The following is a 25,809-nucleotide window of genomic DNA, read 5'->3' as shown; positions in this document are numbered from 1 at the left end:
AATCATGAAAGAATCTCACTCAGTTTAAATGTTTGCAGATTCGGTACTGGGCTGCCCATGACAAAGAAGCAGCGGCACACAGAGTTCAAGTCACCAGCCAAGAGTACTCAGCCAGGCTAGAGAACCTTCTGCCTGACACCCAATACTTTGTGGAAGTCAGAGCCTGCAATAGTGCAGGGTGTGGACCACCCAGTGACATGATTGAGACCTTCACCAAGAAAGCACGTGAGTTTCAACATTTGTATTTTAGACTTGTCAAAAAATACCAATTGATTCAATCATGGTGCAGATATATCTGAGAGAAACTTACTACCTGGCAATCCTAGCACATTCAGTTTTCAATTTTATCCTTTACAATCACCTGAGATAAAAACAAACAAACAAACATTGTTAGTTACTGTATATGATGAAAAGATGTGGAGAATGCCTTCATGCATTTAATGTTCTACTATAGAAATACAGTTACAGAACCTCTCTTCATAAAGACTACCCCCAAACTTTGTATCATTAGATAATTAATTTGTCCTCTCTGTTATTATTTTTAACAGTTTTTATAGGACTAGATTAATAGCATGAGAAAATTGAAATTCTGCTTATTTTCTTTTTTTGTAAGCCTTTGTCATTGCACAGAGCAAGTGCAAGTTAAATGTTGTAGCATTCTGTTTGCTCTCTTATTACCATATATTCTCATTGTTTATGTAACATATATACACAATATATAAATATGTAACATATATAAACAGTATATAACAAGACTGTCTATCCTGCTTAGAATTTCCAGGCATTCTTGCCTCTCTAGCTTCACTTTGATATCTCCTTCTTGAAACCACACTGAATGTACAGAAGAAGAGATTTATATTTGAGGCTCTAGGGAGTTTTGGAAGAATTTAAAGACATGAGTACTATTAGGTTTGACAATTTATGAAACCACTTGGGGGAAAGGTGACTAAACACGGCGGTAAGATTCCAGAGTCTGATGTCGGTCATGGATTTCAGATCTGTTTTTGCCACTTACTAAGTGTGTGACGATAGACAAATTACCTCACAGCTTTAAACTTTTTTTCTAATTTGTAAAAGGAGCATTCATTCCTGGGGCATTCATTCCTATGTTCTTTTTCTATTTATTCATTCATCAGAAGTATACTATGTCCCCATCACTGTTCTAGTGGTTGAGGATACAGAAGAGATCAAGCAAGACCCAGAGCCTCTTCTCATAGGATTTACAATCTAATGGAAAGACAGGGGAAAAAAACCTGACAAATAAGTGTGTATGATAATATCAGATGATAGGGCAACAAAATAAATAAATAGATAATAAAATTGAAAGTGACTTGGATGGGAGCTCAACCCCAATTGAGTGGTCAGCAAAAGCCTCTTTGAGAAGATACTATCTGAGTCATATATATGAGTATATGAGTCATAAGAAGGACCCACTTTGTGTGACGATTGGCAGGAAGAGGACTATTTCAGGTAGAGAAAATAAGTAGTGTAAAACATTAAGGTGAGAGTAGTTTGGTATGCCTTAAGTGTAGAAGGGCACTGGGGCCAGGGGATAGACTGCAGGTGAGATGGAGGAAGTGTGCTGATACTGAGATATTAAGAGTCTCATAGTTGTCAGTCATGTTAGGAGTTAGAGTTTTTTCTAAGTCTCATAAGAGCTATTGGAAGATTTTAAGGCAAAGAGTGACATCTAATTCATATTTATTTTTTAAATAATTCTGGGTTCTGGATGGACAATGGGTGGTGATGGAGTAAGAGTAAAAATAAAAGAGCCAACTGGGGATGATTTTAGATGGTGGTTGGAATTAAGGGATAATGGATAGAGAGAGAAAATTATCTGCAGAAAGAGTTGACATCGAGGTGCTGGTTTAGATGTTGGAATGGGTGGAATGAAGGCTAAATATCAGAATTTTTATTCAGAAACTGGGAATTCAACTGTATCATTTGCCGAAGATGGGAAAGAACCATCGAGAGGAAGATTTGGGAGTACATGGCAAATGTTCCATCTTGATTACATTTGAGGAGCCATTTAGACATTCAAGTAGAGAGAGACACTTGGACACATTCATCTAGAAATCAAGAGAAAGATTAGACCCAAGATAAAATTGTAAGTTCTTAAAGCCATGGGACCAGATGCAAGATTTAGAGAAAATTCATAAATAGGGGAGAGAAAGATACCTAGGATCGAGTCCTAGGTCATGTCAACATCTAGAAATTAGACAAAGGACATGGAGCCAGCACCACAGGGTTAATGAGAAGGAGCAGCCAGAGAGGCAGGAGGAAACCCAGATATTAAAAGAACATGAATTTAAGAAAAGAACAAGATTCAGAAAGTGATTAGAAGGTCAACTTTATGGAATCTGAAAAGAATAAAATGTAACATTAGATTTAGCCAACTGGAGGTGATTGATGACCTTGAAATAGCAGTTACAAAAAGCTGATGAAAAAATAACCCAAATAAGGAATAATGACAAGAGAATAAAAGATAGTTATGTCTCACAGAGGGCCATGGGTACATTAATGAGCCCAAGGATATAAAGTGCTTAGTTTTGCATGGCAAAATTAGCTCTTGTTGTCTCATCATTTTCACTGACTTGAAGCAGTTTGCAGAACTGAAGTCAGATATGGCGGCTGTCACTTGCATATTATTACTTTCCACAGCTCCAAGTCAGCCGCCAAGGATCATCAGTTCCGTAAGGTCTGGTTCCCGCTACATAATCACCTGGGATCACGTGGTCGCACTATCAAATGAATCGACAGTGACAGGATATAAGGTATGTAAAAGATTACTGGATTTTTCCCCACATGGGCTTTATTCTTACAAAGAGTGATTGATATTTAGACTTGATTGACGTTTGTTGCACCAAAATCCATTAAGCTTTCTTATTCTAGCTGTACAGTAGAATCAAATGACATAGTACCATGTTAAATCTTGAAATGCAAAAGATCTTGAGTGAATCTTGCAAAAATGCTATGTCAAGTGCACTAGATAGGTAGAATAATTGCTTTAAGGAATAGAGTTGTTAAATTGATCAGTGCATAAAGAGGAGGAAGAATCCATTTTTGTTTGAAAATGATTAAGATAGTGTTGCCTAATGCACAGCAAACTGGTAATATTAAGTTATGTTTCATAAATGAACATAAAAAGGAAAAAAAGATTATTTCCATATGTTCTCTATATCATACACCTTTTATTGGATGCCAACTTTTAGGAATAATGTGAAAAAATTAAATTGTGAGACAATGTTTTAAGATGACTTCAATATGTTGAAAGAGCCCTCATTTTACACCTATTCCATAAGAAAAAACAAACATTTTTCCCTCTCTTTATTTTAGGACATTTAAAAAAAAGTCTAAGGCTTAAGGAACTTTCCCTTGGATCACCGTAAAAAATAGGTGAAATCAACTTTTGTGAATTAAAAATAACATGAATTTTCCAGCTAGTGTTACACATAGCTTCCTAGAATTTTTTTTATTATTAATAAAAGTCTAAAGAATTTTTGTTATGGTTTTAGTGTTTTGGCATTGGCTCATTAGTCAACTTTATTAAACATACATATTTTGGCACTTTTTCAGGTACTCTATAGACCTGATGGCCAGCACGATGGCAAGCTGTATTCCACTCATAAACACTCCATAGAAGTCCCCATCCCCAGGGATGGAGAGTATGTTGTAGAGGTCCGTGCACACAGTGACGGAGGAGATGGAGTAGTGTCTCAAGTCAAAATTTCAGGTAAGCCAGTCATTTGAGACACATTTCCATTAAGTACTTGTAAGTTTTTAGGCAACGTAGACTCTTGAGAGTAAGGTAGGATCGATATGCACACCAATGTCAGTGTTTTCCTAGGTAAACTTGAAACATTAAAAATGTCCTGAAACTTGGTATTTCTTCCCTTATGAGACACAAAAGTAACTTTGCAACATACCTTATGCTTTTTGATTATTATCTGGATGACAAAGCATTATTAAAATACCATGATGCAGGTATGGTAATAGCAGTGCATGGTAACAGATGGTAGCTACATTTATGGTGAGCATAGCATAACCCATACGCTTATTGAATCACCATGTAGTATACTCGTAACATTGTATGTCAACTATACTTCAATTTAAAAAATACCATAATGGTGCGCCTGGGTGACTCAGTTGGTTAGGCATCTACCTTTGGCTCGGGTCATGATCTCAGGGTCCTGGGATCAAGCCCCACATCGGCTTTCCTGCTCAGCGGGGAGTCTGCTTCTCCCTCTCCCTCTGCCTCTCTCCCCATGCTCCTGCTCTCCATTTCTCTCTCTCTCAAATAAATAATTTTTTTAAAAAATATCATAATGCATTATAGTTTTACATAATACTAGACCATTAGGTAATAATACCCAAACTTCTCTTATAACAAAAAAAATTCATGGACTACTATTAATACTCATCTAACTTCTTTTCTTTGTCCTACACATATTAATATAGTAATAAAATAGAAAGACACTAGATGGTAGCTCCCTCCTTTACCATCTCTCTCTGTGTCTCAGCATATGTGTTCTTTTTCTGCAAACTTTATTTTTCACAGCATTGGTTAAATCCAAAATAAATACTTGAGGCAGTGACTTCCTCTCTTTTTGGGATTTGTAGAACTCTATTATTTAAATTTGATACTTTTTTTCATCCTACATGATATAGTTTAACTATAATGAATTAAAATTGATGTTAATTTGAGAGTTTTATGAGACTGAAATACTCGAGATGCTGAATTAAAGACAAAAATAACAGATTTAGAAAACAATGCTAATTTATAGCCAAATAGATGAATATATTATATATTTAACTAATAATTAATTCTTTAATGCTAAAATTTTTAGTCTGACCACAACTGCACAAAGAAACTATAGAATTAACATTAGGAAATGTCAAATATTTGATGAATAGCACCATTCTAGAATTTTTTAATTTAAGTTTGGATTTATTTGTAAATTGTTTAAATAGGTTTTTTCATAAATTTATCATACTTTTTTTTATTTAGACATTATTATTATGTCTTGTTAGAAAATTTGGAAATTACCAAAATTTGAAAAGAAATAAATCAGTCATATTCTAAATATTATAAATAAGCTACAATTAATGGTCAGTGGAATTTACTTCTCATTCTCTTATATACATGTATAATTTGATTTTTTTTCTATTGAATATATCATGTTATATCCCACTTTCATGAATCATGTTACATGAATGTCCCCATGTCATTCAAAATTTTGTATATTTCATTTAAAATTATACAGACTATTCTCTCAAACAAATGTACAAAATTTACCTACCCATTTCAGTTTTCACTATAATAAAACATTATTTTGAATACCCTTTTTTATAAATTAATCTTCCATTTGCACCACTCAGATGTTAGTCTCATTCTTTTTAGGCATTACTAATTTGGTAGGAGAAAATGGCATATTTATGTTTTTAAAACAATTTCTACATTCTGAACTTTGATAACACACACTTTCAGTAGTTTCACACTTACTCAGGCTCTTCCACTAAAGGAAATCAGAGGGAAATGTGGACATTAATTCAAGGGCAGTGAGGTGCAAAATAACCCAGTAAATTGCTTTTGAAAACAAACCTTTCCTGTCAAGAAGTCTGTCATTGACCACGGTTGCTCTCTTGATTTCCTTGCTCTTCATTTATCATCCCTACTATGGAGCAGAACCCAGTTTCTAGGATTTAGACTCAGAAGTTTGTAGCTAGAGATGCCAAATCTGTGACAGGAGCATCAGCATCAGTATAACTAATGACATGCCAGTTAATGTGGAACAATAGACTCTCCTGGGGTAGAGTGAGCCCTGGTTTCCTTTGCCAGTTTCTGTGGTGTAACAATTTCCATCATATCTGATTTCAAACTTCCCACATGACGTCTCTCAATGTGGAGCTAAGAACAGATGCTGGGTAACACAACATTAATGCAGTAATGGTGTGTTGTAGGCATAACCTTAAGAGCATTGATAACATTAAAACGCAGTAAAATAGTTAGGAAGTGATGAGTTTTCAGAATTTCCTACCTTTGTTTTAAACTTCCTCATTAATTAATAATTTTATATAATTTCAATTTCAGTAACAGTGGTTTTTAACAACTTGTTCATAAATTTCCTTTAAAAAATTAGCAATTGGGTGTTGGGAGGTAGAAGGGACCACCTGCAGCACCACAGTTATCCTCTGACATCCCAGTGGAAATAGCCCACGTACAGAAGGCACAGAGTATGCTTGTTTTAGAAACCTCAAATATACTCAAAATAGTTCCCTTTTTTGCCAACTAATGGACAACATTCTTATTAAGACAGAATTTTTTTTTAATTTTTTATTAACATATAATGTATTATTAGCCCCAGGGGTACAGATCTGTGAATCATCAGGCTTACACACTTCACAGCACTTACCATAGCACATACCCTCCCCAATGTCCATAACCCCAACACCCTCTCCCTATCCCCTTCCCCCTGGCAACACTCAGTTTGTTTTGTGAGATTCAGAGTCTCTTATGGTTTGTCTCCCTCCCAATCCCATCTTGTTTCATTTATTCTTTTCCTACCCCTCAAAACCCCCATGTTGCCTCTCAACTTCCTCATATCCGGGAGATCATATGATAATTGTCTTTCTCTGATTGACTTATTTCACTAAGGATAATACCCTCTAGTTCTATCCATGTCATTGCAAATGGCAAGATTTCATTTCTTTTGGTGGCTGCATAGTATTCCATTGTGTATATATACCACATCTTCTCTATCCATTCATCTGTTGATGGACATCTAGGTTCTTTCCATGGTTTGGCTATTGTGGACATTGCTGCTATAAACATTTGGGTACACATGCCCCTTTGGATCACTACATTTGTATCTTTAGGATAAAGACCCAAAATGCGATTGCTGGGTCATAGGATAATTCAATTTTCAACTTTTTGAGGAACCTCCATGCTGTTTCCCAGAGTGGCTGCACTAGCTTGCATTCCCACCAACAGTGTAGGAAGGGTTCCCCTTTCTCTGCAACCTCTCCAACATCTGTCGTTTCCTGAGTTGTTAATTTTAGCCATTCTGACTGGTGTGAGGTGGTATCTCATTGTGGTTTTGATTTGTATTTCCCTGATGCTGAGTGATGTGGAGCACTTTTTCATGTGTCTGTTGGCCATCTGGATGTCTTCTTTGCAGAAATGTCTGTTCAAAGACAGAATTTCTATTACTTATTTCTTATTCTAACCATGACTGTGCAAAGAAACTATACAATTAACATTAGGAAAGGTCACATGTTAGGGGGATAGTACCATTCTAAAATTTTCTTAACTTAGGTTTATTTGCAAATTGTTTAAATTATTTTTAATGAGAGAGACCTGTAAATGCAAACAAATTTTAGGTTCTCATAAATTTAAAAGAGTTAATACTTCCCTTTGTTTCCATTTTCATAACTAAATATGTAGTCAGGAAGAGAGTACATTGCTAAATTTTAATGTTAATAAGCATCATGCTGTTCATTTATTTGCTCATTTATTTATTCAATAAATGTACATTAAATGCCTAAATTTCCATATCCCTCCTACTCCACATTGCTATTACCCTTTGCTGGCCCTACTGTGATTCTAATGATTCTCTTGGCTTCTAGTTTTGGCCTCCTACAATCTATTCACTGTGCAGCAGCCAAAGGGATCTTGTTATACATCAATCAAAGCATGCAATTCTCCTCTTAGAAAGACATCCCATAAGATAAAATCTAATTTCCTTAACATGGCCTAGAGTGCTCTATAGTAATTTAGCCTAACTCTCTTATCTCAATTAAGTCATTTCATCTTTGTTCCATTGACCTTCCTTCTCTTCTTGAACATACACCAATGTTATCCTTACCTTTAACTATTTGTACTTGTTCTTGCTGCTGCCTAGAATTTTCTGAATCTTGGCATAGCAGATTCCTTCTTGTCATTTTTGATTCTGCTCTGAAGTCACCTCCTCAGAGAAGATATTTATGAACACCAATTTTAAAAAGCCCCCTATTCTATGTCACTCTTTTATTTTATTCATAATATTTCTAACTATTCAAAATTATCTTATTTATTAATTTATACTGCTTATTGTCTATCTCCACCCTTACTTGAACTTGAACAGAAGCTCCATGGAACAAGCTCTTGTCTGACTTCTTTAACCTTTGAATCTCTAGTACCTAGTGGACATATTTGGCACACAATAGTATTTAAACAAATAATTGTTAAATGAATTTATGATTTCTGCATGGAATAAAATTTAGTTATAAGAAAAGTTTGGGTAACTTAAATTACAGTTTATATGTCTAGAATGTTGATATACTTCCCCATTAAGCACATGGTTTGTGTTATGCCACGTGCTAATCCACAATTTGATTCTTACAAAGCTTGAAACTTCATATGAGAGATAGTCTAGAAAATTATTAGACGTGGTAACTTGCCTCTCCATCCCTCTCTGACCTGAACACTATTACTGCTGTCTTAGTATAGCATTCGGTATCAGATGTTTACAGTTCACATCTAGGCAAATGTAACACCACAAATGTTTCATCAGAAATATACTATCTAAGAAATTCTGTATTGTCTTCTAAGAATCTTTTGTTTTTATTCATTAATATGAGCTAAATTAAGAAAGTACAAATAACTACAAAATATTTTGAATATCAATTTTAATAAGCTAGTTTACCTTATTACATATTCACTACAAATTTTAGAATTTAGACTATCAAGGATCTCTGTTCATAACTAAATATCCACAAAGAAGCAGGCAGTTCATTTTTTGTATGCATGTGCATATTTTAAGTTTTTATTTTTCTTTCTAGTTTTAAACAGACAACCGATATCTTGGTCAAATCAAGGAAGACTTTTAAGGGCATTTTAGAGGTCAAACTTTTTTCTTAGGGCAAGTCATAATCATTTGAAAACTTAAAGGTGGTAGGAATAACATGATCAGATGTTTGCAGTTGAAAAATCACTTTGGTGATTGTGGAAAATATATATAGCATGGAAAAAGATGTAAGGAGATGAATTACAAGGTTATTATTATCAGATGATTAAAAGATAGCGATGGTCTGGACTGGAAAGAGGGCAGTGGTGAAGTCTCGGGTGGGTCCTAAAAGAAGAATACATCTTTTCCATTTGATTTAAAGTTGCTATATATTCGTTGTGTCAATTTTGTAGCTTCTAATAAATCTGTAATTTATTCTGATGTTACCATACATGATGTAATTTCATCATTTAACCTACTACTTTTGGTAACTCCAGGTTATTAAGTTAGACTATATAACCAAAGCCACTGACTTAAACACTGATGAAAAACACATTTTATGTTTTCACTCTGTCCTCTTCTTCCCAGTAGCAAGAGAGAAAGGGCTAGGAAGCGATTTGCTAGGTGCAAGCTTAGATGTTTACTCCATTACTCACAGGCTCCCTTCTCTAGTACCTAAGTTAGTAATACAGTATAAAAGGACCAAGAGGATAGTTGGGATGCTTGGATTTAATTCATACATTATAACATCAAGATGCTATATTGACATCATCACATTTGCAGATACTTCTTCTGTAAGCATTTCAAAAACTGAAATTATTTTGAGCATCTAATCTTATATACTAACTCATTCTTTTAAGTCCATCATCATAATTTAAAAAAACATATATTTGTGATTATGGCACAATCAAATATTATTATTTAGGAAATGTTACCTCTCCAACTATTTTGAAGTAATCAGTTTGTTTTCTTTTGCTATGTTCTATGTGGGAGAGTTCAAGTGGATGAATTCAGCCTGGTATTTCTAGGCTGACAAACAGCTTACATTTAAAATTATCTCTAGGGGCACTTGGGTGGCTCAGTCAGTTAAGTATCCAGCTCTTGATTTCTGCTCAGGTCATAATCTCAGGGTTGTAAGATTGAGCTTCACAGTGGGCTCTCCTTTGGGCATAGAGCCTGCTGAAGATTCTCTCTTCTCTGCCCCTCTCCACCCTCCCTGTCTCCCTTTCTAAAATAATAAAGATAATAAAATAAAATTACCTCTAATATATATATATATATATATATATATATATTCCTTTCATTAACTTTGAAGTATGACTATCCACTTAAAACCTTTTCCAACATTAATGCTGCACGTAACACTTCCAGTTTTATAACAAGCATGGAAACAGAGGAGAAATTATATGAACAAAATAATATTTTGTGCATCTCTGAGTTTGACTTAAAGATAGCACCTCTGCATCTAAACTAACTTGGGTTTTCCTAGATCTTTTCTGAGGTTTCTTTTAGTTACTAGTAAATTAACACAACAGTCCCAACATATTATTGTCTTCATCTATTTAGACTTGGAAACAATTAGATTGGGAAATTTCTCAGTGGAATACATTATAAGAATAGAAAGAAAAATAAAAATAATCCTCCAAGATTTCCTTACTACCAAAATAATTTTAGTTTATGAAATGCAATCTTAGTCTATGAAGCTGTACCTTAGTATTAGAATGTACAAATAATTAATTACAAATAATAATTGGGAAAATCGGCAAGCTCTCCTGAAGCTTGCATTCTAGGGAATATCAGGAAAATAAAGAACTAACATCAAATAATAAAATCTCTTTATGCCTAGGTTTAAGGCTTAAAGAAAAAAAATAAGTGGCTAATATAGAGAATAAAAGAAGTAGGCTAATTTGACTAGAATGATCAGGTCAAACCTCTAAGTAGGCAATGTCTGGGCTGAAATGTAAAGGAAAGGAACCTGCCTTACCACAAAAGTAGCAGCGATGATAGTCATAGGAACAGGGAGTGCAGGAAAGAGTCCATCATGTTCAAGAATCTGAAAGGAGGCCAGGGCGACTAGTATATAGTGGTACAGGATGCATTGGAGATAGCAGAGAGGGGGGAAAACCGTGAAAGGCCTGGCCCTGATTGCATCTCAGACTAATTTCATTCTATTCTCCTCTCCTTCGACTTTCTCCCTAACCCCATCCTTGAAGAATTCCATTGGAACTCTGGACTTCAATCTGTGGGAAAGCATCAGCATTCTTTCAGGGATGAGTGATGCAACCTACTTGAAAATCATTTTTGGTGTAGTGTAGACAATACACTGGTGTGGGGAAAAGGGGAGTTTAAGAAGAGAGCAAGTCGGAGAACCTATCAGAGTGAGCAGGTTCCTTTCCAGAAAGGATCCATTTATGGAATAATTTAAGTTTTTTTACTGCTCTGAGGTGCAAAGTAAATTACCAGACCTTTTCAAGGACAAAAGACTAAGAATGGATAGGGAGACATTTTATACACTTCTGAGAGAAAAATACACATTGTGGAATGTTTCTTATACAAATTGTGAAAATATGTAAGATTTAGTAATAACATGATTGGGAAAGCAAACTAATAAAGTTCCTGGGGAAAAATGTCTAGATCCTTTTGTTTGACTCCTTTCCAAGGTTGGACTTCCCTGCAGGACATTCATGGCATATGTTCTCTCAACCTCAGTTTAAACACTGTCTGTGATGGGGAGTGAATTCACCATTTTACTAGTAGCCCTTAGGTTTATCAAAAGTCAATATATTATGGATCACAGACCAATTCTGGAGTGACTGAACTAGTTTTTGATAAAATCTAGCTCATAGGATCAACCGATAGCTTTCCCTAAAGTTCTTCCTTTTCTCTCCTCTTTCAGTGAAAGATGATTCATTCAGGAAGGATGAAACATATCTAGATAGTTTAGTCAAGTGTTGAATTAGATTCTTAAAAGAGAAAACAAAACCTTTTTTAAGCGTTGCTAGAGTGAATGTCTGCTGGCTTTGACAAAAACTAGAAATTGCAGTGGAAAAGAAACCCTCCTCGTGGTCCATCTACCTGCAGCTCCCACGTGGAGGGACCACAGGAGAAGCCCTGAGGGCACTGGCATCCCCAGTACCTGGGACGCCCATAGGCTCAGAGCCCTGCTCCCCACTTCAAGAGCAGCCACTGCGTTTCCAAGCCTTTCTAGCTCCCTACCCTGACTCTCAATGGCAAGAGCATCTAGGAAATAGTTTTCACCCTTTTACCTCAGAGACAGAAAAAAGGACAGTGAAAGCTCAAGAAATGCTGCTGAAATTCCCAGAAGAAATGTAGCATACTTTCTCCAAAAATAAGTATGTTTACAAGAAGGTTTCAAAACTAACAAGAAAACCCAGCCAAACCTGGATTTTTAGAAATGTTAAAAGAAGTTAAAGAAAATTAGTAAAATGGCTCTTCACTTTCAAATTGATTTCATGATACAGAAATTCAGATCATTAGAAACACCATTAAAGTTACAGGACAAGAAAACCTGTAACGCTTGAAGCTATATCACAAAAATATCTGAAAGGGAGATTTACCCAAGATACAGAAAATAATGATTAATACTCTCGATCACCAATAATCACAGATAACAATGTGACTGCTATATTTAGTTACTCTCCACATTTTCTTTTTCAGGGTTATGACAACATCATGAAGGACAACAGTGTATAAAATCTTTTACTCAGAATTTCCAACTTTTTTAGAAAAGTTTCCTAGAAGTAAAATTACTGGATTACAAGGCAGAACCTTTCAAAGACTTGGCACATATTTGATAATTGCCAAATTGGTATCCAAACAGCAATGCCCATATTTTATCATTAAAGAATTTTTAACATTGTGGTATTCAAAAAGTCTTTGTTAATTAGGCAAATATACTCTCTCATAATTTTTATTATTTTAATTACTACTGAGATGAGTATATTAATATATTTAATAACTACTAATATGTTCATGTCTTGAAGTTCTGCTTATGGTCTTTTCTCTGTTTAATATTGGTAATTTTCCTTAACATTTTATGATCAATTTATAAAGCAAGGCTATTAACATTGCCATGCCATATTTGCAGCAAATTTTTTTCAAGTTTTCATTTCAATGTTATTGATGCTAGATCAACATAGTTCATTTTTATGCAAAATAATGAATTCTCATTACAAAACACTTCTTATATTTATTGCACATAAACAAGTCATAGGATAATAGATATAATTTAAGTCCACTTATATGAAGTCCCAAAGCAGAAAATAATGAGGCAATGTTTCAAGGGGTATATATATGGCATGTTTTCTGTTCTCTGACATGAAAGACATATTCTTTTCAAAAAGGAGAGTAATTAACACAAAATTACATACAGTATTCCCTTGAGAGGAGGGCAAAGGGCAATCAGAAAAAGGCTCATAAGGTGGTGACAATGTTATTCCTTTATTTGACTGCTAAGTAGGCTGGTGTTCTGTAGTAGTGGTTGTTGATTTATATAATAGTTTTTAAGGTACTAATTTATATAACTTATTTCAAGGTTGTAAAAGTTAAAAGGGGGTTGAAGAAGCTGAGGAGTAAGAAAGTTTACAGAATTTGGTACTTTACAGCTGTGTATTAGCGTGCTAGGGCTACCATAATGAAGTACCACAGATTGGGTGGTCAAACAATACAATTTACTTTCTCACATTTCTGGAGGTTAGAAGTCTGAGATCAAGATGTCCGTAAGGTTGGCTTCTTCTGAGGCCTTTTTCCTTGGATTATAGATGGCCATCTTCTCCCTGTCCTCACTCTGTGTGTGTTTGTGTCCAGATTTTTTCTTCCTGTAAGTACAACAGTCACATTGGATTAGAGCTGACCCTAATGACCTTATTTTAATTTAATTACCTCTTTAATGACTATCTCTAAATACAGTCACATTCTAAGGTACTGGGGTTTGGGCTTCCACATGAGAATTTTGAAGGGACTAAATGCAGCCCGTAACAAAGTTATTGGTAATTTCAAGAGAAAAGCTTCATCAAAGAGTGTGGGTAGAAGTCCTATTTTTCTAAGCCAACCTCATAGAGTTTACATCCTAAAGAGAGGAGGCAAGATCAATTACTCAATATATAACAACAGATAGTGATAATATCTGAAGAAGAAAGTAAAGCAAAGGGAGGTAAGTAAGTAGTGATGGAAGAGAACAAGGGCTATGTTTTCAATATAAGTGGGAGGAATGGCTTGCTCTGATGGGATGACACTGGAAAAGAGAATCAAATGAAGTGAGTGATTGGTCCATGCAAGTGCTCTTATTAGGACAAGTGCTCCTACTAGAACAATACAAAGCCCTATTCTAGGAGTATGTTTGGATGTTCAAGGAACAGCAAGGAGACCAGTGTTACTGGGGTTGAGCAAGGCAGGGGGATAGTAGAGACAATTAGGGTAGAGAAATAGATGGAACCTGAATCATCACAAGGTTTGTAGATCATGGCTAAAGACTTTGGATTTTAGTCTAAATGTGATGAGAAGCCATTGAAGCATTTTAAGATGGGAAATGGCATGATCAGATTTATATTTTATAAGTCTTACTTTATCTGTTCATCAGAAAGAAGTAGAAATCTCATGAATGGTGGGGGAAGAAAAACCTCTATAAATTTCTAGAAACAGGGAGCGTGGTTAGAAGCCAAAGGTGACAGTCCAAGCAGGAGATGAAGTCAGCTTTGACTAGTATGGTCATAGTAGAAGGGAGAATTATACTCAGGATTTGTTCAGAACAAGACCCAACAATATTTTCTGATAATTTGATAGTGAAAGAGGACTTGGCATAATTCAAAGAATTTAGATTAACCAACAGAATCATCTTACTGAAATGGCCAACAGAATCATCTATTTTAACAGAATCACCTACTAAAAATAGATGATTGGAGAAAATAAGAAGGAGTTCAAATGTTGACATGCTAGTTCATGCTACGTCCATTAGTCATCCAGGTGGAGATAGATTTAAAAAAAGAATCATCAGCTAGCGAAACTGAAACCAGCTGAGGTCAGATAACAAATTTGTCAGAAAACCAAGTAGCATAATTATGTAACTATCTGCAATTCATACCAGCCTGGATATAGAGATAGCAGATGGTTGTTGATGTTGCCCCAGGTTGGCAGCTTATGTGGTTAATATAGGAGATCAAGGAAAACAAGGATTCTTTACTTCCAGTTAAAGAATAATTAAAATAGCTGAGTGGAGAGTTTGTATCTAATAAAATGTTTTCAGCTGTCAGTAACCCTCAACTCAAAATTGCTTAAGAAATAGGTGGCCTTTAGGCCTTAGTGAAGTCAACATCTCAAAAACTTCCTCCCAAGCCCCTGCATCTCCACCTGAGATGTCTCAGAATCAAGTTCATTTAAGGCTTATCCTCTCTGTGGTTCTAATATGGCTACAGCAGAGCTAGGAGTTATTGCATGCAGACCTTATAATGTCCAAGGAAGAAAGGGTCTGTCTCTGTTCAAGTTCCATCCTAAAATGAAGGACCTTTACTAGAGACTCTCAGAAAATCTTTTCTGTGTTGTTTAGAATTGGGTTTACTAAACTAGTAAAATGTCATTTCTATAGTTGGTCAAAGTGATTAAGATTTATTTTAGGTCTGGCGTTGGTAAAACTTTCTTTGGGGAGTGAACACCTGAGCAAAAACTGGAGAGTGTATTGGCAAGGAAAGAGAAAACGATTTCTACTTCATATCAAAAGTTATGTAACAAGGTGAATAATAAGGTAAATAAATAAATAAATAAATGGGAAAATGAAGAAGGGGAAACTAAGTCAAAGAACAGCTTCATAAAAGTACAGAAGAGGGATGAAAAGTTACAGGAAAGATACAGAGTTACCTTCAAGAGCAGACAATTGAAGCAGGGTTTTTTTAATTGAATAAGGAATGGTAATCAATGTGGATTTTGAGATTAAAACAGGATTAATAATGTTGAACCAATTACCAAGGATTATATCAAGTTGAGAGAACGCTGATCCAAAAACAAAAACAAAAAACAAACATATATAGTTAACAGTACCACTGTTAAAGAATATTTAAATGGATAAAGAGAAATGTTTAAGGAACAGTTTAAGTAATTACTATCATGGGAGAATTGTAAATGTTTTTGCTTTGTTTTGTATTTTCGGTTAGATGCTCCATAATATCCAAATCTTTCCCTCAAAGGCTGCATTTGATGGTGTTTTCTAAATTAAGAGGGTAGAATCTGGAAAGAGTATTGTTAATGGAACCTAGCATGAAAAGGGACTCCTATATAAAGTAAGTGCTCTAGAAAAGAAGAGTTGAAAATTAAAGGAATTCATCTATCATTTTTTTCTTCAAATTTTTATTTAAATTTTAATTAGTTAATGTACAGTTCAATATTGGCTTCAGGAGTAGAATTCAGTGATTCATCACTTACAACACCCAATGCTCATCTTAACAAGTGGCTTCCTAATACCATCACTCATCTAGCCCATCCCCCACCCAGACTCAGTGATAGAGAACAAACTGAGGGTTCATGGAGAAAAGAATTTATCATTTTTGAAGGATGTAATTACATGGAAGAAGTTTCAGAAAATGAACTGATGGTTCTAAGAGAGATACCTTCATTCAAAGAGAAGCTCTATTTTTCTGAATTTTGGATATGAACAAAATTCTGGTTTTACTAAATAGTAATCTATTTTTTCATCTTGTTGACAGAATTCCAAGCTTTGTGAAATAAAGTCATAAAGTTTCAACAAATTTTATGATGGGTCATAATATTGTGCATCAATAACTTGATAATGAGAAAATGAATAATCTTATGTAATGGCATATCTTATATGTATACCTTTAACCATTAGTAAGCTCAGTTTTGCACATTTGAATGTTGATACATTAGTGGCATAAAAATTACATTAAGATATCTATTCTCTACACACAAATGGAAAGAAATATTCTATAATCCTAAGGAAGGAATATTAGGACAGATGTACGTCCCCTCAAATCATGGGATATTGTTTTACATTTTCTCCTTAAATAAAAGAACAAATAAATGAATTAAAATAATTATCTTTAATGATATACACATCAACCATCAAAACGTAATTTCAAATTTAATTTTCCTTTGGAACATTATAGGCTATATTGAAATTTGAAAACCTCTCGGGTAAATATAAAGATAATTATGCTGAGAAAGAGAGTTGAGTTTTAAATTTTTGCTCTGCAGGTTTGATATTTGCCCACAGTAACACAAATTTTAAAACTATTTAGAAAAAGTGAGTATGTCATTGTTAAAACTAAATCCCTTGAAATCTCTCACAAATTGAACTGGAAACCTTTAATGCTATAATAAGAAGGAATATAAAATACTTAACCTGGAAAGTGATATATCAACATATTAAAATGGTCCATTGATACTACCTTAGGGACCCGCTTTAGTGATTTTTGAAAGGTATGTTTAGGTCTCAAAGTACTTCCCAAAGTTAGGTAAAGCTAGAAGCCAGGCCCCTTGATAAATTAGTCACAGTATGAGAGCAATGCAATGAAGCAAAAGACTTTCCAGAGGCACTTTTTACAGTCACCTTCTGCAAAATGAGCCAGACCAAGAAGAATTAAATCATTTAGAACATGTTCCAAAAGTAGGAACTTCTCCACCAAGTTCTTTCTTCAGTAACCTACCAGTTCAGGCCTGTATAGTTGACTCTCAGCTCTAAAGCAAATCACCAGCCTTAGTCACCTGGCCATAAGAAGCAGGAAGACTGTTACAGAGGACTAGATCTTGGAGACCCTTAGCCCATACGTGATGCTTCAAAGTCCAGATGTGCCCGAAAGTTGTGAATTCTTTGGATATCAACATTGGAGTAGATAGAGGATCCTTCCAATGCCCTGGCCTCTTAGCTCCTCTGTCTTGATGATCTTGTCACCTGTTGATGATCACAGCCCAGAGAGGGGTTCACAGACTTGAATGTGAATTAGAACCTGAGTGGTCCCTGAAGTTTGAATGAGAAGAAAAAAAAAAAAAACATGGTAATTTTCACTAATTTCTAAATCAAATTCATTATTCCTTCAAATTTGAATTTAAGCAATAAATCACTATCACCAATAACATCCACAGATATTCTCATAATATCTCAGCTGTTACGATAGCACTTCTTCAAAAATATGGCATTAGGCCTGATCTTAGTTCTTGTTTTTAATGTGCTAATAAGCACACTACTTTAATGTGTTAATAAACATATATTTACCTCCTTGATATTTTTTATAAGTGTATTTCAATATATTTGGTTTTCCTTTAATTCTATATATTATAATTCTATATATTACATTTTATGTATGTGAAAGCATTATTTGCAACTTTCTCAGAGATTTACAGTCTGCCAAAGTGTTTATGAACAGGTAGATGAACAAATTTTTAATAAACAAAGAGTCTTAGCATCCTTACAATTCTTGATATGACTAATAACTGCAAAAAAATAAAATTTTAATTTTAAACATTTATTTTCTGACCACTAACTCTTATTTTTCTAGTTTATTGCTTCAGATCTCCTCCCAGCTCTACCATTTCTTCTACCCTCTCCCACCCAGACCTTCCATTCCCCTTATTGCTTGTTATCCTTCATTCCACTCCTGTCCTCAGTTTTCTCCTTAAATAGCTTAGGTCCACAGACCATAATTAAAACCACTTCCTTATCTATACTTAGCCTCATTCTCCCTTTATGCTCCTCACATGGCCAGGTCCAAACTCTAATTAAGTACAGATTTCTGTTTTACTATGTGCATGAATACAAGCAGAATTCTATGTGCTCCTGCCAAGATTTCTCTATGCATCCCCATCTCCATCCCTAATATTTACCCATTCCCCAACACTATTTGCCTAGAGACCCTCAGGTGCAATCATGCCCAGAAGTCTCATTTATGGCACTAACCAAAAGAAGTCCAGGAATCCCTGATTAATACAGTTCTGGGTGCTCCATTTTCTAACTCCATTTCTATCAATACTTAACTCAAAAACCTTCCCACTCTGCCCTCTGAATTCATTGCCAGACATCAGCAAAATCTACAATAATGTCCATCTCTTCACTGAATGTTTCCTTCCCTTTCTTTTTTTTAAATATTTTATTACTTATTTGAGAGAGATAGAGAGAGACAGCACAAGTGGGGTGGAAGGGCAGAGGGAGAAACAGATTCCATGCTGAGCAGGGAGCATGACGTAGGGCTCAATCCCAAAACCCTGGGATCATGACCTAAGATGAAGGTAAACACTTAACTGACTGAGCCACCGAGACACCCCTCCGTCCCATTCTTAATTCATCTGAAACCTTGCTCTATTGCTTCTCCTGCAGTTTGTTCAGAGCCCCTGGACACTGGACATGGTGGTAGGGTAGTTGTCCTTCTAGCTTCTTATTGCCTCCATAGTATTCTGCTTCTTTCTTGCCCCCAAAAGCCCTGCTTAGAATCTCCTATCATCGGCCTCTCTCATTCATTTCCCTTTTTAAAGTTCTCTACCAATCTTCTAGATCATTTCTACTCATTCCTTGAGGAGTTAAGAGCCCAGGTGACTATCGGTGTCTCCACAACTACTTCTGTCTATATTTTGTTGACATCAATACACATATAGATGACCCTTACATTAATCACCCTGTCCTCTCAGTTCCTTGAAACACTGTTCATTTATGTTGTCCTTCCTATGGTTCTATTTTAACCTTATTATTGCTGTTTTTTTTAAGATTTTATTTATTTATTTGACAAACAGAGATCACAAGTAGGCAGAGAGGCAGGCAGAGAGAGAGAGAAGGAAGCAGGCTCCCCACTGAGCAGAGAGTCTGATGCGGGGCTCAATCACAGGACCCTGGGATCATGACCTGAGCCGAAGGCAGAGACTTTAACCCACTGAGCAACCCAGGTGCCCCATTATTGCTCTTTCTATAATATCAAAGACTCTAGTCTCTGACAACCACCTTTCTTTTCTCTCATTATTTTTTTAGTACTCCAATTCCTAAAACTTTTTTGACCCACGAGAAACCATTGATGTTACCACTATTTCTATTTTTCTTGATTTCTTCATATCTAACTTAAATCTCACAGCCACATATTATTACTCCTGTACATAGAACCCCCCCATTTTCTTTGCTTCTCTTACTTCATTACACTCATTTGGATATACCATGGATTAAGCCCAACTGTCCACGTACATCTGTGCCTACACTCTCAAAGCTAAAGGTGGGTAGAGAAAAATACCCAGCATTAAGATTGGTTCTACCACCTTGAATTCATGGCCACTCACTTCCAGGAGGACTGCAGTGCTACTGGACCATTCCACTAGGTTTTCCTAACACCTTTTCACTTTTCTCTTCTGACAGCTATTTTGCTCTTCTCCTTCCTTAAATTTCCAACGTGTCGTTCCTATCGTCCTTCTTTCGTCACTAACTTGCTTCTGTTTTCTGAGAAAATTAAAGAAATCAGATGCAGCCAACACCTAAATATATACCTCCTAATAACCTGGATGAACTCCATGTTCTTTTTTTTTTTAAAGATTTTATTTATTTATTCGACTGACAGAGATCACAAGTAGGCAGAGAGGCAGGCAGAGAGAGAGGTGGAAGCAGGCTCCCTGCTGAGCAGAGAACCTGATGCAGGGTTTGATCCCAGGACCCTGAGACCATCACCTGAGCTGAAGGCAGAGGCTTAACCCACTGAGATACCCAGGCGCCCCTGAACTCCATGTTCTTATCTAAGAGCCACTCTCCACATGTGACCCAGATTCCAACACTTATAGTTAATTCAAGAGTTTTGCCTCAACCATTCTTTCTTTTTTCTGTTTCATCATCATTTTCCTTTTTTCTATTTGACTTTTTTTTTTAATTTGCCTCACTATACAAGTATTCAGCAATAGTGCCCATCTTTAAGGGAAAACAAAACAAAACAAAACAAAAACAAAAAACAAACAAAAAAAGGAATATCTCTCCTTGTAGCTATTGTGTGTTTCTATGATTTTCTTAATGCAAAATGTAATAATTTGTTCATCTTCACCATTTCAAATTCTGTCTTGAATTTGCTTCAATCAGGTTTTCATCCCAACACTCTATCAAAAAGGTCTTGTCAAGGTCACCGATGTCTTTCTTGTTTTCATTCCAGGAGTAAGTCCTTATGTAATCTCAGCAGCATCAATACGGTTGATCACTTTCTCCTCCTTGGCTTGCTGGGCACCAGTTTCTCTTGATTTTCCTCCTTCCTCACAAGCTGCTGTCCTCAGTTTCCTTACTGGTTCCTGATCATCTTTCAAACTTTTGAACTTAAAATGTCCCAGGATTCAGTACTTCAGTAGCTGTGTCTCTCTTAGTCCCTTAGTAATCTATACAGTTTCAAGGCTTTAAATGCTGAAAGCTCTCAAAAAGAAGTCTCTAATTTACTCAACTGCCTAATCACTAGCCACTATCTCCAGGTAGATATCTAAAGTAAACCTCTCTCTGCCCCACTGTATTGCCTTTTCCTATATTTTTACCCATCTCGACAAAATATCTCCAGTCATCATTGAATTCATCTTTGACTTTTTTTCTCTTACATACCAAATTCATTTCATCAAGAAATCCTATTGGTTTTACCACTAAAATAGATCTAGAAACCTCCAGGTCTGCTGCCACCATCATGGTTCAGTGATCATGCTTTCTCTCCAGGATTATTGTACTAGACATGTCTGTTCTCTGCTTTGTGCTTAGCTAGCAACCTATAATTTATTCCCAATAGAATGACCATAGCGATCATTTTCACATATGCCAGCTCTTACCTATGTAAAAACAGTGACTTTACATCTTAGAATGGAACTAGGTCATGTTCATATTTGTAATTTATCTGACCTGTGTGAAACTTGGCCATTACCATTAACTCCTAGCTCATGAAACATAAATCTATTTCTGTGAGATTCTTAATTGGTTTTCTAATACCCTGCAAAAATTGACTCCTCTAATCAAGATGCCAATAATATCCCAATATATTTGTATATATTTGTATTACTTATAAGCATTGATTATTTAACAAAGGTATAGTCTATTCTTTATCTGTAGAATGGGATTTAATATCTACCCTTTATGTGAGTAATAAGTAATGAATAAACTGTTACCACCTATTACTGTGGATAGTAAATGATAAATAGGTTCTTACTATTGCTGTGAGTAATAAATGAATACAGCAAAATGTATACAAATACAGGAAAATGAGTAAATGTATACAAATACAAATAAATACAAATAAATGTATACAAATACAGCAAAATGAATATAGCAAAACCTGGGAGAGTGGGAGAGAGAAAAGCAGGCTTCCTGCTTAGCAGGGAGCCCAATAAGGGGCTCGATCCCAGGACCCTGGTTTCATGACCTGAGCTAAGGGCAGACACTTAACGACTGAACCACCTGGGCGCCCCTCAACCTTTTCCTATTATTGCCTCTCTAATAAGCCCCTTTTTTCCTAGAAACTGTTGCCACTCATGATATTTTAATACCACAGATATCCTGCATACCTGTTTATGTAGAGGAGTCCCTTGGAGATGCAAAAACCATTGTAATATCTCAGGTCTTTTCACCCCACAAGATTGTTTTCATCTCCATAGGGACCATATTGTCCCTGTGGATAATGCATGCTCTATGAAGATGCCTCCTTCCATCCATTCCCAAGAGATGCAGTCATTTTTGGAATTCATCAATCCAAAATTTTAGTAAATTGTGTTTTTTTGAAGACATTGTTTTGCACCTTTGTAGGATTAATTTTTATTGAATTGTACTGTGCAATTACACAAAATCTACTATGGTATTGTAGAGGATATGTTTTGCTGTGCTAAAGAGTGTGTCCTCCTTTTAGGGAAACGTGATTAAAAATGTTCTCAGGTAGGGCTGAACCTAGAGAAGTGAGTACCCGGGCCAGGCTAATAAATAAATATTTAAATAAGATAATTTAATATTTAACATTAAATTAGTAATCTTGAAAACTTTATATAGTATTTAATGGAGAAGATGAGATCTAATTAAAGGAAGGATGTGAAAGAGGAGTACTGTTGTCTAAATTCTAGAAAAATTCATCTCTTCAACATCACTCCCCCTCCCTGACATACACAACACACACTCAAAAAAGAAAAATACATACTGGTAAATAATCCATTCTCTTCTGTAGGCAACTTAGATATTACTTATTAGAGCATATTTATTAGAAATTTTATGTTCTATCCCTACACACTCTAAATATCAATATCTTCCTTCAGTACAATCCATGAAAAGGTCTTGGAGTGGGGGAGGGGAGAAGAAAACCAACCATTCTGGTAAATATAATTTCCTAATTTGTTGCATTTCCAGTACTGTGTTAGCATCCATGATGGAGTGCTATCCCAGGTACCTGCCTAGCTGGACTGTCCTTTAACCTGTGTTCATCCTCTGGTTTCAGGACCAGAAGTAGAAAAGCTTTTCTTGAGCACATTGCCTGTTTTTTAATCTTTGGATAACAAACTTAATGACAGATCTAGTTCTCTGTTGCCTGGCCAAAGCTTAGAACCATATTTCTGACATAACTTCTAGTAAAGTATATAGACCATTGTATATTTTAGTTAGAGATATATAACTATATCTTACCTTAATATAGCTTATAATTAAGTGCTTTTTAGATAGCTCCTTCTAAATATTCATAATATTAGTAGTAGCATTAGTGCATGTTGTTGCTATTTTGGTATCATTACCTCTTAGCTTAGTCTAATTTTTCCTTAACTTATTTTCCTTCTTCTCAATTGCCTTATTTTTCCTTCATCATAATTTATGTATCTTCATAAACTATGTTAAACCTTTTTAGAATGAGGTAGCTTATAACTTTTAAGTAAATATTTTTATTTTATTCTCCAAAAAACCTGACAAAGGAATTTGACTCAATATTTATGTTCTCAGCTAAACTAGCAAAAACAAGTTATCTAAATAAATAATGATGTGTTAAAATGTCTCAAAAACTCAGATCATAAATGATTTAAGAGCATGTATTGACCTTCAAGAACTATAAAACACAGGTATCAAATTTCTAACATATACATTATGATTAAAATAAAAGTAAAAAGAATTCTTTAAATGTAAAAAGTAATAAAATAATAAAAATTATTATGTTTTTATTATTTATAATAAAATAATAAAAATGATAATTTTTATTATTTTCTTACTATTTAGAAAGTAATAAAAATAAATAAAGTAATAAATATATAAATAAAGTAATAAATAAAAATCAAAAATAATAAAATAAAAATATTCTAAAATGTGATAACAAATAAAATCTAGAGAAAATGTTAAAAATGAAAAATTGATACAATTAAAAAGTGCTTATATATTTAGTATGATAATTTTCATGGTAATTGGAGAACTGGCAATATGATTCTAAGATTACCAAGCAATTATGATCCAAGGAGGAACCTAAAACATAAGGCAAACCAATTTAATAGAGAAAGACTGGAAATAGGAAAAATGCTGCCACCATATATGAAATATATAGCCATCATAATTCTTATATATATTCTTTCAAATACCTCAAGTAATGTAGTAACTTTATATATTCTGAGGTTTTGGAGAGAGCTTTGGTTTTTATAAATGAAAGGACATTCTGTCTTTTTATATAGTCATTATAAGTGGCTGCCTAAACCCCCAAACATATAAATATAATGTCATGGGTACCATGGGTATACTGATACCCAACATGGATTTGATATAGAGAATAAAGTCCTACACAGATAAAATTTATTTAGCTTCTGTCTCTTGTTTTCACTCAATATATTTTTCTGCCAATAACACAGAGTTGGTCTTTTAGAAGATTGCTTATTTCTGGGAACACTGGTTATTTTGTGATTTTGTTAATTAATTTGCCCTTTGTGAGGATGATTTTAATGATTGAAATCTTTTTTTTTTTTTCAAAAAATGCAGAATCTTTTTTGCCATATACTATTTTTTATGTCTTTCTTAAAAATCATTACAAAAAAGATAGTATCTCATATCTGTTGAGTTACCACTTTCATAGAATTTTACATTCAGGTAAAGAAATAAGGTAATAATTTAACTTAGAATTTTCTTATTCAGATTTTTATCATTTTTTGCTCAATTTTCAAATGAACATAATTTATCACTAAGGTAAGAGCCCCAATAACTCTATTGTCTTATTACTCTCTAATTCTTTAAGGTATGTTTTCTTTACCAACCATTAAACATATTCAAGATTTTAAAAAATCAATATATTATGACCAAATAAAGGAAATAAAAAAAGAAATAATTCTATATTTCAGTTTTATATATTAATTCCCTTTCCTGAGAGTGGGGAAAAGTTACATTGTGTTTTCAAAGAAAATAAAATGCAAATTAGGATGCTTTTTTATTATAGTGTGGTTATTTTAAGTTATTTACTATTTTAAAATCTCTTTACTGTTCTTCCTGCAAGATTTATTTTACTAAAATTGAAGATTAAGAAAGTGAGTTATAAATTATAATTTATAAGTAATAAATGCCAGGAGTTACAGCATTGATATTAAAAGAAAAATAAAATATATATATTACAGACAATATTAAACTCAGAATTATAAGTATTTCTTAAGGCATATTTGATTGTAAGCATTTTTCTATAAATTAAGAATTGCTGTTAATGTCTAGTATTTTAGATTATATATACTTTTAGAACATGAGACAAAGCTAGACAAAAGATGGAAAAATCACAGTGAGGCTATGATCAGAGACAGTCTCTGTTTTGGCAAGGAAAGAAATAGTTATTCTCTCCTTACTTTATTTGAACAAACTTTCTGTCTTTATAATCAACCTATTGATATATATGCAATAGTACTTAATAATAGCACATAGCAGTTACTCAATTATTTTATTTAATCAGCAGCAGCTACCAATGAATGCTACAAGCTAGTACATGAATAATTTGCTTCACACAGTATAATGTCTTCACATTATGTTATTATCAATTACCATGTTATATTTTAAAAACTCATTTTTTAGTTTCCAGATGTACTTAAATATATTTATACAATTTAGAGTGTGTCAAACCAT

The 25,809-nt window shown here is 34.4% G+C and overlaps 1 protein-coding gene across 2 annotated transcripts in view; it reads left to right on the top strand.

The window, feature by feature from the left end:
* Positions 1-25,809, top strand: part of CNTN1 (contactin 1) — a 346,709-nt gene that overhangs the window by 304,467 nt on the left and 16,433 nt on the right. For both annotated transcript variants that reach the window (XM_032877020.1, XM_032877021.1), the window contains 3 exons: positions 39-225; positions 2,662-2,774; positions 3,577-3,733. In XM_032877020.1, the coding sequence (XP_032732911.1) occupies positions 39-225; positions 2,662-2,774; positions 3,577-3,733 (457 nt within the window). The remainder of the gene's footprint in view (positions 1-38; positions 226-2,661; positions 2,775-3,576; positions 3,734-25,809) is intronic.

The sequence above is a fragment of the Lontra canadensis genome, unplaced genomic scaffold (genome assembly GCF_010015895.1).
Source record: "Lontra canadensis isolate GAN:19392208 unplaced genomic scaffold, GSC_riverotter_1.0 scaffold59, whole genome shotgun sequence".
NCBI lineage: Eukaryota > Metazoa > Chordata > Mammalia > Carnivora > Mustelidae > Lontra > Lontra canadensis.
This window is presented reverse-complemented; position numbering and strand designations above follow the sequence as displayed.